Here is a 16,488-nt window from a genome sequence, read left to right on the forward strand (position 1 = left end):
TCCTCCCCTACTCCAACCTGCCTGAAAGTTTGAGGGACACATCTTGTTTGAGTCTCACTGGGTCTTTGACACAGTTCAGAGGTAGCAACCTGACTCTGTCCTTCTGACATTTGCAGGGACAGACCTAGAATTTCTCAGGTCAACCTCAGACAGGCTTTCCTCAGACCCCTTAGAGGCAGCAACACTTTCAGAAGGAGGTCTGGGGACGGTGTCACCCACCACACCTGTGCTCTGACCAGCTCTTCTTTTCCCTGCCTCTATCCACACAGCCCTGCACTGGTTAGTTCAAAACAAGAGGGAGAGAGAAGCCAGAGGGGCTCCTTCATGGCTGGGGCATCCAGGATGGGGAGAGAGCGCCACCTGGGGGAGGGGGGGTGTACTTGTGGTCCTGTGGACACAGCCTCAGGGCTGGGTCTTCAGCCCAAGGACGATGGTTCTAACTTTTTCCTGTTGTGATTTCTCAGGTCTCCTCAGGCCTCTGCTCCTTTCCTGATTTCATCCAAGAAGGAGATGAATTTACCATTTTTCTTTCAAGTTCCGGATGGCTTAGCTAAGGTACACGGTTGTTATTGTTCTTTTTTAATGGAAATTAAACTAATAGCGCTGGTAGAAGGGTGTGGAGTGGGTGCAACAGGGCTTCCTGTCTTCTTGGCATAACACCGGAGCTAAAGGAGCACCGGGCCACCCAGTCGCTGGTGCCTGGGGGCCCAGGCAGGCCTCCAGAGCTCGGGTGAAAGCTCTTCCGAGAGGGTTTTATCCGGGTCTCCGTTCAGAAATCTTCTCTGATGGAGCACAGGTAGAATGTTAGAATCCTGAAAAGGAAAGGCACTCAAGTTGATACCAAGGGCTCAAGTAGAAAGAAAGGGTTTTGCGAATGATGAGGGCAACAAATGTACAAATGTGCTTGACACTATGGATTGTGATAAGAGTTGTAAGAGCCCCCAATAACATGATTTAAAAAAGGGGGTGGGGAAAGGCAGTCAAATAAACATTGCATAATCCGCCTCGCAGAGATTGGGAAAACTGCAGGGACAGAACCAATCCGAATACCTGGAGTCGCTGCCACCCACCCCCAACCTAGCAAAGGCATTATTCACACCCTCCACCTGCAAGCCCACGCCCAGGGGAGTTTAAATAAAAAACTCCTCATCTCCCTGCTGCCACCTCACAGAAAGCATAAAAGGGCCTTGGGGGGCCCGACCACAGAGGGCCACCACCCGATGGTACACTATCTCTTGTACCCACTATCCCTTGTCTCTTCATCTTAACCTGTACAAACTGCACATTCCCCCTGGGCTGTCATGGGGTGAATGCAGCTCTGTTTCTAGCACACTGGACCCAGTGCAGTGCAGTGCCCTGGGGAGAAGCCCCACGTAAGTGTTAGGAGCCTTGGTACCAGAAACGGTGCTCACCTGAGCCCTTATATTTGCTTTAATGCGCATGGATTTGGAGATGAGTACCTCACAGTCCAGGCTACACAACCAGTGGGTGAGGCAGGACGGGGCCATCACAACAGAGTATCTTAGAGGTACTTTGAGGGGCAAGGGAGGGAAAGGTCACCTCCAGGTTGGGAGATGGGTGGGCAGAGGGAGGGAGGGAGAAAGTCAAGAGGATCCTGCAGCTATGCCTGTCAAGCATACAGGGAAGGGCAGGGGCGGAGGAAGAGCTGAAAGGCCCAGACAGTACAGGGAAGAGCAGGGGCAAAGCCTGGGCACTGAAGGTGCAGGAGGCGCAGATCCAGGAATTAGTACCTGGGCACGTGGGCACCTGGGAAGGGGAGCCAGGCGCTGGGTGGGCCTGGCCCTAGCAGACAAGGTCGGTCTAAGGTTGGGAGCAGTGAGGAGACTCTCCAGGCAAGGAGGGTCAAGGTCAGAGCTGTGCTTGAGACACAGTAACACCTTCTCACCTTGGCAATACCTCGGCAAATAGGTGACAGGACATGGGCTGGTGGGGAGGGGCAGAAGTGAGCAGGATCTGGCTAGCAATTGCTAGAGAATCAGCAAGGAGTCCTCAGTCGTGGTCTTTCTGAACTTCCCGTCTAGACAGGTTCTCACCACTGCCAAGGGCTTCCCCTCGCCGGTGTGCTCCAGATCTCAGGGCACCATCACAGCCTAGGGCAGTGGTTCTCAACCTTCCTAATGCCGCCACCCTTTAATACAGTTCCTCATGTTGTGCTGACCCCCACAACCATAAAATTATTTTCGTTGCAACTTCATAACTAATTTGCTACTGTGATGAATCAGCCAACCCCCGTGAAAGGGTCATCTGACCCCCAAAGGGGTTGCGACCCACAGGTGGAGACCTGCTGGCCTAGACACAGACTGTAGGCACCAGGCAGCGGGGGGAGGGGGGAAGAATGTGCTTATGATATGATGGGAAGGGAGGCCTAACCACAGCAGAGGTTAGCATTTCTTATCTGCAATATTCACATCAGGCAATAGATGTCAGCCAAGAGCAACAGCAGTTCATTCACTAGCTCTGGAGGCCAAACTCAAATGTTGGCCCGACCGCTAATACTTCTAGAAGATGGAGGAAGAATTGAGACTTTTGAACCGTGGTGTTGGGGAAGAATATTGAAAGTGTCCTGGACTGCCAGAAGCCTGTCAATCAGACAGCTTCATCGTTCTCCTATTGAACTGACCATTCAAACCCATCTTTCTCCTGTGTTGGAAAAAGGACACCTGGAATGCTGCCTGGAAGGATGGATGGCAAAACTTTGGCTCTGTACTTCGGACAGGTCATCAGGCGGGCCCAGTGCCCGAGAAGAACATCACGCTTGGCAGAGTGGCAGCGAAAAAGAGGAAGACGATCAGGAAATGGAAACCCAGTGGCTGTGACAATGGCTCCAACATAGCAATGGCTGTGGGGAGGGTGCAGGGGGCACCGTGTCAGTCTTTTGTGCACTGGGTTGGCACGCGTCAGAACCCACACCATGCCACCTACCAACAACTGGAGGGGAAAGGGAGATGCCTCACCCTGACCTTGTGGGGGATGAGCAGGCCCTCCAGGTTTTGACCCTAAACTGGTGTGACAGAAAGAATCACCCACGCGACTGGAGAGGTTCTGTTGGTGACCTCTATCTGTCACACCCCAAAGTCGGTGCCATCAACTGAGAGTGATCCTACATAGGATTTCGGAGGCTGGGAATCTTTCCCAGAGCAGACGGCTGCATCTTCCTCCTATAGAGTTGTACTAGAGCTTAAATCCTGAGCACCCGGGGTTTGCAAAAGGCTAGGGATGGCAATGACAGACCCAAATCCATTTGCAGGGTCCCCACATAGATTATGCATCCATCGAACTCTTTCTGTTCTGATCCTCCATGGTGGATGTAGGACACCTTGCCCTGAGGCAGAGTGCCTGGGAAGGTGGACTGCTTCCACCCCTCTCCTGGCAGCCTCTTAGGTGCTGGCCTGTGTGTGTCCATGACGGAGGTCACCACTGTACTGGGGACAGTACTGGGGTCTCATAGCCATACCCTATCCATCTCGTCCTGACTGCCTTGGTCAGAAGGCCCTGGGCCAAGCTCCAGTCACTGTCCATTCCTGCTTTTGTGTCCCCACCCGTAACTGTGATGTACTGAGCTGCCACCAGTCATGAACTTGAGACGGCCCCTTTTTTCCATGCCCTATTTATCTGGTGTCTGGCTTGAATCCTCTGATACTATTTTGACCTGGGTGCTAATGGCTCCCTCCGCCGGATGACGCATCCGTGTCTTTGTGTTGTCTGTGTCTCTTTCGGACTTCACCAATGTTCTCCTGAGATCATATTTGAGATTGGGGTCTCTTCTGACCCCTAAAACAGAGTTGAAGATTCAAACTCATCTTTCTCTTGTAAAGAGCTGAGGCTCCTTAGCCAGTCCCACAGGTCTCAAACGCAATTCTAGCCTCCAGAGGCTGCTCAGCGGAACCTGAAGGCAAACATGTGGACATCGGGAGGAAAACACTGGTTCGCTGCCCCTGCCCCTTGCCTGGGGGAGGGAACGCACGGTGGACAAACTCTTCCTGCCGCCTCCAACCAGGGGCCTGTCAAGAGACTGCTGGCAGCTCCACAGCCAAGCAGAGGGCCTGGCTCCCAGGCACAAAGGTCATGCCACCTGGCAGCACCCTTTCTCTTCACCGTCACAGGTCAAAGGGCTGAACTTTGAACAGCCACTTATCAAACCGCACTCCTCCCCTGGGCAGGCGCAGCACCAGCCCCGTGGCGATGCTGCGCGCTTGTTGGGAGCAGCCGTCCCTAGTGGAGAGCCAGAGAGAGGGAAGACCGTGGCTCAGAGGCAGAGAGAGGGAGACAGAGGCAGCAAGAGAACCCAAGACACGAGAGAGACAAGGGGGGTGGGGTGGGGGGTATTAATAAAATAAAGGCAGAGCTAAGAAAGAAGATGGATGGCAAGGAGAGACAGAAGGAAATTAAATCTAAGCCTTTCCCCATTTTCAAATATCTCCTGTGCAGGTGGAGGCTTCTCTGTTGGGCACGACTTCCACCTGCCGTTTCACAGGTACCCACTGTCGGCTCTGCCCAGCAGCGAAATAAGGAAATGGACATATGGTTGGATAGCCGAGGCCGGGAGATGGCATGCCCAGCCATCTTAGCAGGCAGGCTATGGGGCCTGTGTTTGCTCGAGAGCGCCCCCTCAGTTCCCCCCTCGCCCCTCTCTCTGCTTCCTTCCTCACAGCTTGTTCTGGTCTAAGGAGGGCATGGGACTTTTGTCCTAGCAGACCTGTGGGGGAAAACATAGGATGGTGACGTCTACTGTTCCCTTTGGGCTTTCTCAAGAATTTTTTCGTTGCTTTTCTCTCATTGACTATAAATTTCTAAAGCCCATGACCACCAAGTCACTGGCCTTCTTAACAAACACACTGCCATGAAGCCACTCACTCAGAGCGATCCTCTATCCTCTATCGGGTTTCAAAGACTATCTTTAGGAGAACTGACAGCCTCCTCTTTCTCACACTGAGCAGTTGGTGTGTTCGAACCATAAACCTTGTCTTAGCAGTCCAGCACCTAGCCCACAGCACCATGCTTCTAAGTCTATATCCTATTTGTGTTGGGCAGATACATAGAGCCACAAATATCATCTCTAGGGAAGTGGCAGCCATCTGGGACCTGAATTTGTGACGGTAGTAAAACCACAGATGGAGAATACGGGACTGTTTTTATTTTGTATCTCATTGAGATTTTTTTTCTCCTAAGAAACACTAATTTTTTTTCTCCTAATAAAAGCATTTTTTCAACTGTATTTAGCTTTATTCTTTAACTGAGAACACTGTGCTTTCAGTTAGCAGGGCAATGTGCCATTACCTTAGGCCTTGTGGAGCGTTGAAATGGTTCTCTGGCTACTGGTTTGCAGAGTGTAAGAATCACATGGCTCTTAGGGTGCTGCTCTTCTTCTGAGGAAATGTAGTTTTTTTTTAATCCAAAGAATTTTTTTGATTGTCAAAGAATAAATTGCTATTGGGCAAAACTCACAATCTCTCTAGGCCACGTTATTCCCATGGCATTAGTTGAAAGAGTTGAATTGCTGGCCTGTGAGGTATCTCAGTGAAGCCAGGAGTGGAAAGGCAGGTAGGAGCAGAGATGTCAAAGGTCAAGAAGCACACAGGCAAGACTGCCAGTGTTCCTCACATCTGCTTGTCCTGCCTATTTTTAAAGTCACCATCTGGTGCTTACATTTTCAGCTTTTGTTATGTGGACAGGTGTGTGTATGTGGGAGGGGGGAGAATATTATGTTGCAGTTTCTATACCAAGAAGGATACCAGAAGGCCAAGAGCTAAGTCCATGACCTAGATTTTAGGAACCACAGAAGCTATTGGCCTGAGACACTGGGATGTTTTCCACTGTGAAATGCTGAAAGCAGACTTTGGCTTCTGGGAACTGCATGGAATATGCATCATACCTTGGCCAAGCTACAAACAGGTTGCTGTCACTCTCGCATCACAGCTGCCATCTGTTGTCCTGGGGACAGCTGCTTGGGAAATGAGAGCCCCATGAAGAATGTACAGCCTCCTCTCTGAATGGCTCTGACCCTAAAGATGCTACAGCCAGGGGCTGGTGCTGTGAACCTCAGACCAACTCATTCTCCATTCCTGTGACTGCAGCTGAGCTGGCCGCAGGGACAGTGTGAGTGAGAAGGAAGAGAGTGGATTGCAGAAGATTGTGCAAGACCTGGGTTTCGGGGCTGAGAAGGAACGCAAGGCAAGCGGGACGGATCTTCCCTCATTGTTTGTAGACTGCCTAGGCCGCTGGCCATCGCAGCTACTGCCCCTGTGTTGTAGAAACCTCCAAGCGCCCTCACCCTGCTCTGCTCTGCACACACAGGAACTGAACGCTCTTCTGGAGGGTGAGGCTCCAGCTCACAGTGAGTCTGAGATGAAGTCACTGTCACATTCCTGGCAGAGGCAAGAGAAGCCACAGGTCAAAGATGGGTGTTCGCCTCTGCGTGTACAGCATGGGCAGGATTATAGCTTTTGACCATGGAGCGCACTGTGGGCAGGAGAGGGAGCCCAGGGAGTTTCTGTCTCTTGGCTAGTCACTCCAGCTGCTCCTAGCTCTCTGTCGGGAACAGAGCGCTCAGGACAACCAGCCTGTGACACTGGGATATTTCCAGTTGTGAAAAGTTTCCCCAGCACCTTATGTGGGAAGTTTGTTGTCCTAAAACACTATTGTCCTATAACATTTCCCTGAAAACCGTATAATAGGAACAGTAACCTTCATATACACTCGTGTTTCTGCATTAGATGTGTAGGCTCTGTCTGTATAAATAACCAACTCAAAACCCACTGCCACCGAGTTCATTCCAACTGATGCCAGCCCTATAAGCTGAGTGGAGCTGGCTCACAGCACTGCCACGACTGTCAGTCTAGGTGGAAGCAGGCTACCACATCTTTCTCCTGTGGAGCGGCTGGTGGGCTCAAACCACAGACCTTTGGTTAGCAGCCAAGTACTCTAACCACCCAGCTTTTGGTGAGTTTAAAATACATACAGTGGTTCATTCATTCAACTAATTTTTTTCTGAATACCTCCTGTGTGTCAGGCTTTATGATAAGTTGAAAGAACACAAGATGGAGAAGATAAAATAAGAGCGAATGCCAGTTCAGAATGCAGTGAAGGTGGTGCTGGAGCTTTGATGGAAGCAGAGGGGCAGAGACCTAACTCCGTTGAGGGAGGTAGAGGTTGAAGGAGGGGAAAGAGAAAGGGTTTTTGTTTGTTTGTTTCTGTTGTTTGTTTTGTTTTGTTTTGTTTTTGAGAAAATACACCCAAGCTCTGGCTTAAAGGATGAGGTGGTAACAAGGCCAGGTAGGATAACACATAACATAAGCAATCCTCTGGGTTCTAAGAATGAAGCAGTAGCCATCACGGTTATGGGACTCTGGACACGCATTCACAGTTGCCATTAATAAGCTGTAGATCTTGGAGATGTCCCAATAGACCCTGTAGCATCTTATGCAGACACTTGAAGCCTGGAAAAGAGGGGGACTCCATCGCCAGGATGATAACTCTAGTAAAAAGCATATCCACCCAAGGATTTTCTCATCCCCACCTCTCTCCATCCCAGTCCTCCTCCTCTCAGACTAAGTGCAAATGCCGCTTCCAGGAAGCCTTTCCTGATTCCTCCAATCAGAAGTAGTCTCTCTTTCTTGAAAAACCACCTTTCGTTAGGGGCTGTGGTGGGCGTAGTGTGTTATCTTCGGGCTGCTAAACCACAAAGCCCGCAGTTTGAAGCTTTCTATTCCCATAGAGAGTTATACTCTCAGAGACCCCCAGAGACAGTTCGACTCTGCCCTGTGGGGTGGCTGTGAGTTGGAATTTGCTGGGGGGCGGTGACAGTTCTGTATGTATCTTGCCTCCTCTCAGGTTCCCTGAGCCGTCCAACCTTGAGTCATCGTTTCCCAAAGGAATCTTAGTTGCCCACCTCAGAGACCTGAGGGATGAGGGAGCCTGCGCAGCAGGGGATCCCACCCCCGGGGCCGAGAGGGAGTCTGTCCCGAAGCAGAGGGCTTCACACGCAGAGATGCTTCACGTCTCGCCTCACTCCTAAACTACCTCCCTCTTGCCAGTCCAGCCGCTCCAAACCCGGGGCTGCTTGGCGCTGATTGCTGGGTGGTGTCTCCACGTCGTGCAGCCCCGTGCTTCCTGGGCTGGGTTTCCCATTCCACTCCAGCTGGCCTGCTCTGGGAGCTTATCTCAGACTCTCTCTCACCTGCCTGGGGCGCCCCGGACCGCGCCCAGGTGAGCTCAGCAACACCTTTCCCTTGGATGGTGGCCTCGTGGGTCCCGTCATGACTCCGCCAGCACCGCACACTTCTTGGCACACACACCGTCTGCTGGACGGAGCAGCGAGGGGTTGGCAGCGGCAGCTTGTACGTCTCTGTGTCCCCGAGTTGGAAATGGGCAAGCGAACGAGTTTGCATTCTCCCCTTGTTTCCCATGGGAACAGGAGCTTTGTCTGATCCCTCTTGGACGGTGGCACCACAGTAAGCCTTTGTTGCTGCGTGGATGACTCTGGCCGTCCCACTCGAGCTCTAGCACAAGCAGCCCACCACCGCGTCTCACTGGGTTGATTCTTTTTCAGTGCCCCATGGGAATGAAACGAATTCTAAATATGTCTCCAAGATTCCAGCCTTGTGGGCGCATGGCTGATTGCTGTCTAGCCTGCAGCTTTATGTATAGGAGCAGACAGGTTGCAACTGCTCTCACTGCTCAGGGGACAGTCACCCCCCTTTCCTGCCCCCAGCACTGGTGTTAGGTTACTCCTCCAATCAACTCAGGGACCTTTAGGGTTAGGGTACAGCCCACTTTGTTCAGTATGTGGTTACCTGTAATTAGGCGGGATTGTATGCCCCTAGAGTATATAAACTGATGTTGGGAATATATTCTCTCTCTCTCTGGGAGGACCTGGCTCCTGAAGTCCCAGCGGAGGTGAGCACTTGCATGTTTTGTCTAGTTAGATGTCTCTTTCATTTACCCTTCAATTACACAACCGCCCCTCTTGCACCCATTCGGTTGTGGAGGCTGGTACCCCACAACCCCCAATCCACATGGCTCTGTTCCCCTTCTTCTTGTTCCCCAAGCCTCCTGGAACAGGAAGGCTCCTGGAGAGCAGGCCTGCACCAGGGCATGCATGGCTTCACATGTAGTGAGAGGTCGGCAGGCCAATCAAACAGAAGGAGCAGATTCCCATCAGCAGCCAGAGTTGGCTGGTCACAGCACCCCCAACTCTTCATCATGTGCTACGCTTCCTTAGCACACAGCTCACAGCTGCCGATGTCAGTGGATGAGGGAGGGTGAGAGAAAATCTCCAAACATAATATTAGCCACAAGTTCCATTTGCTCCCTAACCAAACCTGTTGCCCGGATGTAAAAGAAAGCCTGTGTGAGAGCTCCTTGGCCCTGTGGCAGAAGGGAAATAAGGAAGCCTTAAGCAGACAAGGGCTCCCACCCTTCCTCCACTGGTCATTTCTTGCCAGGATCAGCAGCCTCTACTCCCACAGTGAGATAGTTAAGGTTTATTGTACCAACCTGGACGATAAACACATATGGGGTTAATTGAAGGGCGGAGGGATAAATGGCTCGGTGAGCCTCACCTTCCTAGTTCTCGGTCTCTTGCTTTGTGATAGTTGGACCAGGGTGTAGTTGCCTTAGCCAGTTCCCTGCTTCAGCTGGCAAGGCTCACTTCCTGCGAGACATCCCTGAGGAGAAGCCACATGAACCTACCCCAATGCAGCCTTGGGTACTGGAGCACTCGTGTGGAGATCCCTGCCAGCACTGAGATGCTTACACGTTCACTGACTCGGCTTTCCTCCTGCAGTCGGAGTCATTGTGTGTGTGTTGTGAGACTGAGGAGGACTTTGTAGATCGGTGTCCGACATATGGGCTGTTAGACTTATGGACTTGGACAGCATTGGGTTGGGATGCTTTCTTAATGTACACTTACCCTTTATATAAAACGCTCTCTTATACATATATGAGTTTCTGTGGATTTGTCTCCCTAGTTTACCTAGACTAACACACAGAGGGCGGAGGGATACATGCCCCCAACACCAGCTTTAGTTGGGCTCCTCACTGCAGGGGCTTCTCCCAAACGGTGCAAAGGGCTGAGATGGGGCTAGCCAGCAGATGCTGGGGAATGGAGGTGGGGCCTGAGTTAAGGCCTGAGAGAAGAGGAGGAGGACGTGGAGGGGCCAGGTAGGAGGTTTGCTGGAGAGAGGTCTTCATTGTTTCTAAGGCTGAGATGCTCAGCTAGCCTAAAGGTGGAGCCTTTGTGTGATGTAGGGGAAATACTCCACCTTTGGGAGGTTGCAGCTCATAGGTGCTCTGTGTGGGAAGCAGAGACCCCATTAGACTGCAGCCCCAGTCCCCTCTGCTAGCTGCCACACCTGCTCCACTGTCTCCCAGAGCCAGAGATCACCACCTCTGCTACAGCTCACTCATGGCTGCCTAAACCCTTCCTGAACTGATATGCACCTGATCGTGGATGCAGCATTCACTTGCCTGGAGCTGAGAATGAAGTGTCCATCTCCCCCATTAACGTTTGTGCACCAGGTACCTGACCACATCCTCACCTCTCTCCTCTCTCTTTCCCCACAGGGGAGCAGGAGCTCAAGCCAACCTGTGCTGCTCAGAAACAGGAGGCTATGTTCCACGTGTCGAAATATCAGAATGGTAGGCAAGGGAGTGGGCATAAGGATTTGGTACCAGTATCCCTAGGACAGAGCTCTGTCCTCCCCAAGAAAAGCCATGTTGGGGAGATTGTGATGGGGTCCCCTTCGGGGAAGACCTTGGAACTGGGACGGGCTGCAAGTGAGGAAGCACCCAGTAGCTGACTCAATACTATCAGGCTTTCAACAAACCAAAGGTGGGCCAAGGTAGGTGGGCTGGAGCCGAAGAGATGAGATAGGATGGGATAGGATGGGAAAGGAAAGAAAGGGAAGGGAAGGGGCTGAGCTGCCTCATTTAAGAGGGTAACTACCCTCATAGGGTTCAGGTTCAGGGGCACATGGAACATTTTCTTTTTTAACATTTTCCCAATACACAATGCTTACACACACATAGACATGCACACACACACAAAGGAAAATCCTTCTCCACCATTACAATTATGAAACAAGCAGCTCTCCTTTCGGATTCATCATTCATTCAGGCAGAATCCCAGGGCGGGAGGGAACCCCTGCAGAGAGCAGTTCTAGCTAGTGAAGAATGACTCGTACTGTAGTTCTCTATCATTGGCGGGGATCAGGATGAGGGCAGCATGCGTGTTCCGGGGAAAGGAAGGATATCAAGGAGATTGTGGAAGAATCTAGAGCAAACCTCTGCCATCTGCTAGAGGTCCTGACGAAAGAGGTCTTCCGAGGTCAGAGTTGGTAGTAGGGACACTGAGGGTTCCTGTTGTTGTCATTGGGTGCCATCGAGTCAATTCTAGCTCCTAGTGACCCTGTGCACAACAGAAGGAAACCCTGCCCGGTGCTGTGCCATCCTCACAGTTGTTCTTATGTTTGAACCCATTGTTGCAACCACCGGGTCATTCCATCTTGTCCAGGGCATTCCCCTTTTTTGCTGCCCCTCTACTTTACCAAGCATGATGTCCTTCTTCAGGGACTGGTCTCTCCTGACAACATGTCCAAAGTTCCTTACCTCTAAGAAATATTCTGCCTGTACTTCTTCCAAAACAGATTTGTTTGTTTTTGGCAATCTATGGTACTTTCAATATTCTTCACCAGCACCATAATTCAAATTCATTGATTCTTCTTTGGTCTTCCTTATTCAACGTCCAACTTTCACATACATGTGAGCACTGGAAAATACCATGGCTTGGTATTTTCACCTTAGTGCTCTAAGTAATATCCTTGCTTGCATCATTTGATCTCTCTCTCTCTCTCTCTCTCTCTCGATGTGCCCCCCACTTCCATTTGATCTCCACTGCTGCTTCCAGGAGCAATGATTGTGGGTCTAAGAAAAACAAAATCCCTAACAACTTCAATCTTTTCTCTATTTATCGTGTTAATAATGTTACCTATTGGTCCAGTTGTGTGCATTTGGGTTTTCTTTACACAGCTGATGAAATTCTCCTCACTTTCAACAAGCAAGGTTATGTCATCTGCATATAGCAGGTTGTTAATGAGCTTTCTGCCAATCCTGCTGCCAAATTCTTCTTCATATAATCCAGCTTCTCTGATTATTTGCTCAGCATAGAAATTGAATATATGTGTTAAGAGGATATAACTTTAATTCACACCTTTCCTGATTTTAAACCATTCAATATGCGCTTGTTCTTTTTGCACAACTGTCACTTGATCCATGTACAAGTTGTACATGAGCCCCATGAAGCGTTCTAGAATACTCATTCATCTCAAGGCTATCTATAATTCATTATTATCCATAGGGTTCCAATTATTAATAGATATGGATCTATTATAGAGGTATGAATCTAGGGTTCACATCAGAATGGATATTAGGGTCAGAGTAAGGATTAAGCTTAGGCTGAAGGTTAACTTAGCTAAATGATTAGGTTCAGGGTAGAGTTGAGGAAAGCTCTCTTCAGCTCTGAGATCCTATGATTTTCCTAGGAGAAAGCTAGGGGTTAGATATACAATAAGAGGAAAAGCATGGAGGAGACCTCAGAGAAGCTCCGTCCACAAGTTCATGGCAGAGGTACCTCAGGTGAGTGGGCCATGGAAAGAAGCAACAGCTTTGTGAAACTTTTGTGAGAGGTAAGGAAAATTATCCAAAACCATTGCAAAAGTATACTTCGATATCACAATCAATGTTTGTGTTCTACATAAACAAGAGCGTGTTGCACAATATTAACATTGACAGGAATTTGGGGAACTAGGATTGGGATTTCTCCTGGTCTTGCTCCTGGAATCACCTCACTTGTGTCCACATTTAGAATGCATTGACCCTGAGCCTAAGCTGGCTTTGGCCAGCTGGCTCACATGGGACCTCAGCAGCTGTTCTTTTCCCCAAGACCTCCTCTCTGTTCTTCGCCTTTGCTCAGGCCTGGCAGAAGAGGAGCCTGCAGGTTGCGGTCTTACTGTTTGCAGTAATTCTATGCAGATTACCCCACCCTTACCCCCTTACCCTACCTTAGTATCTAAAGGGAAGGGCCTCAGGTACAAGTGCTCTGGAAATCCTTCCTTTCTGCCTCAGAGCTAGTGCATACAGATCCAGGTGGGAAAACATAGAGAGACATTGGAAACAGGGGTGAAATACCTTGCCTCACTGTGTGGAGCAGCACATCAAAATCCTTCCAGGAAGAGGGACTGAAGGTCTGCACAGCATTCTCAGCAGCAAGCTGAGTGGAGATGCTGGGGAATGCAGAAGAGACCCCTAGGGATAGAAGAGAACGTCCTCATCCTGATAGACAGCCTCTATGGAAAATCCACAGCTAACATCATACTTAATGGTAACAGATTGGCTCTGTTCCCACTAAGATCAAGGCAAGGTTAATCACTCACCACTTCTCTTCACCATTGTACTGGAGGTTCTAACTGGGCCAATTAACGGCACCAGTAAAAGCACACTGCCATAGAGCTGATTCCGATTCTTGCTGTTAAGTGCCATCAGGTTGCTTCAGACTCATTTGTACAACAGAACAAAACACGCCAGCTGTGCCACACTCACCATTGTTTTTATGCCTGTGCCCATGTACAGTGGCCCAATATAGGGTTTCTGAGGTGGTCAATCCTTACAGGAGTAGACGACCTGAACTTTCCCTCATGGAGCACCTGGTGGATTCGAATTGCCATCTTTGCACTTAGAAGTCCAACAGGTACCTGGAATTGCCACCAGATCAATTAATAAGAAAAACACTAAACCTATCCAGATTATAGAAAAAGAAGAAGTAAAACACTACGAGGGGGTACCCCCCACCAAAATGGAATTTTTCCCCAAAAGCTATGTATTGAATACATTTTTAAAATGAAAAATACTCTCCATTACACTTAATGCATTTGTCCAATCTGCGATTTCATTCTTGGAGACATTTTTCAAACTCATCTCTTTGGATGGCTGACAGCACCTCCCTAGTTTTTTTCTTCACCTCTTCTATGTAGACAGATTGCTCTCCTTTCAGGTCCCTTTGCATTCGTGGAAACCAAAAGAAGTCACACAGATCAAGGCCTGGAGAGTATGGTGTGTAGGACAAGAGAAGCATGCTGTTTTTTGCCCCAAACTGGCACACCGAGATGGCTGCATGAGCAGGTGCATTGTCATGGTGGCAAAACCAGTCCCCAATCTGCCACAAATCAAGCCTTTTTGGTCACATACTGTTATGTAATCTTTTCAGAACCTCTAACTAAAAAGCTTTATTAACAGTCTGAGCTGGTGGAATGAATTCCAAATGCATTACAAGTTGACATTTTTGTCTCTTCAGGAAGTTGATGGGTGTCCAGAATGAAGTTTGTCATCAATCAACATTTCACCTTTTTTGAAACAAGAAAATCACTCATACACTTGAGTTTTTTCCATAGCGCTGTTCTTATAAACTGTGTTCAACATCACAACAGATTCTTTGGCATTTCTCCTGAGCAGAAAACAAAATTTCACAACTGCATGTGGTTCTCTTAAATCAACCATCACAAAAAAAACGAGGTTAAAACAAAAATACTTTTCTGAAAAATGTCACTGTGACCAGAGAGAACCTTCCTAGGCGACACCTGGGTGCACTAACTGAGAATGAGTTGTTTGATGCTTGCCTAGTGGGAAAAATGTGTACTTGGAAAGCTCCACTTTGCCCAGCATAATTCCAGGTGGGGGGCGGTACCCGCTCATATTCATAGATGACATACTCATTGGTTACTAAAAATCTTAAATAACTGACACATGCAAAAATAAATAAAACTGGTAAGTGAATACAGTAGGGTTATAAGATACAAGAGCAATACAGTGAACCCTCGTTTATCGCAGTTAATCGGTTCTAGACCCTACCATGATAAATGAAATTCCGCAAAGTAGGATTCCTTATTTGTAAATCAAATATTTTCATAGTTAGAGCATAGAGGACATGAAAAAACACCCTTTAGTCACCATTACACTCGTATTACCCAATTTATTAAACGAAAAAGGAAAAATACAGTAAAACATTTTGGACGTTATAATTATCATTTATTATTTATTATATTATTTATGGCATCAAGCGTGTACAGTATGAGCCAATCAGTGGCAGTAATGACAGAGCATGTGCTGTTACGCAAAAAACCACGATAGAGTGAAGCCGCGGAAGTCGAAGCGCGAAGTGGTGAGGGTTCACTGTATGGAAAAGTCAATTTTCTCTACACTAGCAATGAACTATCCAAAAATGAAATTAATAAAGCAATTCCATTTAAAATATTATCAAAATGTAGAAAACAGGGATAAATTTGATGAAAGAAGTACAAGATTTTATACATAAAAAGCTGTAAGGCATCATTATGAGATATGAAAGATGATGTAAATAAAAGAAAATAATTCCATGTTCATGGATTGAAAGGTAATATTGTTAAGTTGGTTATGATTCCTTAATTGAGCTACAGATTCAATGCAATTTCATTCAAATTCCCAGATACTTTTTATTGTAGAATTAGACCAACAGATATTAAAATTCACATGGAAATGCAACAGACTCAGAGTAGGCAAAACCATTCTTTAAAATGAACAAAATTAGAGGACTCACACTTTCTGATGTCAAAACATAATACAATAATTAAGTGTATGGTTATAGCATAAACAAATATATACAGACTAAATAGAATTGGAAGTCTATAAATAAACCTTTATATTATAGACACTGATTTTTTTTAAATCATTTTATTGGGGGCTCATACAACTCTGATCACAATCCATACATACATTCATTGTGTCAAGCATATTTGTACATTTGTTGCCCAACATTTTAAAAACATTTTCTTTATACTTGAGCCCTTGGTATCAGTTCCTCATTTTCCCCCACCCTCCTCTACCCTCCCTCATGAATCTTTGATAATTTATAAATTATTATTATTTTTTCATGTCTTACACTGATCAATTGTCTCCCTTCACCCACTTTTTGGTTGCCCATCCCTCTGGGAGGGGGTTATATGTAGATCATTGTGATCAGTTCCCCCTCCCCCCCACACACATCTTCCCCCTTATCCTCCTGGTATGGCTACTCTCAATATTGGTCCTGAGGGGTTTATCTGTCCTGGATTCCCTGTGTTTCCAGCTCTTATCTGTACCTGTGTACATGCTCTGGTCTAGCCAGATGTGTAAGGTAGAACTGGTGTCATGATAGTGGGGAGGAAGAAGCATTAAAGAACTAGAGAAAAATTGTTTGTTTCATTGGTGCTATACTGCACCATGACTGGCTTGTCATATCCCTGAGACCCTTCTGTAAGGGGATGTCCAATTGCCTAAAGATGGGCTTTGGGTTTCCAGTCTGCACTCCCCCTCATTTCCAATGATATGATTTTTTGTTCTGGGTCTTTGATGCCTGATACCTGATCCCAGCGACACCTCGTGATCACACAGGCTGGTGTG

At 48.1% G+C, this 16,488-nt stretch overlaps 1 protein-coding gene across 1 annotated transcript in view; it reads left to right on the top strand.

The window, feature by feature from the left end:
- CUNH1orf105 (chromosome unknown C1orf105 homolog) overlaps positions 1–16,488 on the top strand; it is a 31,595-nt gene that overhangs the window by 6,113 nt on the left and 8,994 nt on the right. Inside the window, exons 3-4 of the mRNA XM_004706826.2 lie at positions 465–555; positions 10,585–10,659. Coding sequence (XP_004706883.1) covers positions 465–555; positions 10,585–10,659 — 166 coding nt within the window. The remainder of the gene's footprint in view (positions 1–464; positions 556–10,584; positions 10,660–16,488) is intronic.

This window comes from Echinops telfairi, unplaced genomic scaffold (assembly GCF_000313985.2).
Source record: "Echinops telfairi isolate 266 unplaced genomic scaffold, ASM31398v2 ScPeMD7_7424;HRSCAF=8462, whole genome shotgun sequence".
Lineage (NCBI taxonomy): Eukaryota > Metazoa > Chordata > Mammalia > Afrosoricida > Tenrecidae > Echinops > Echinops telfairi.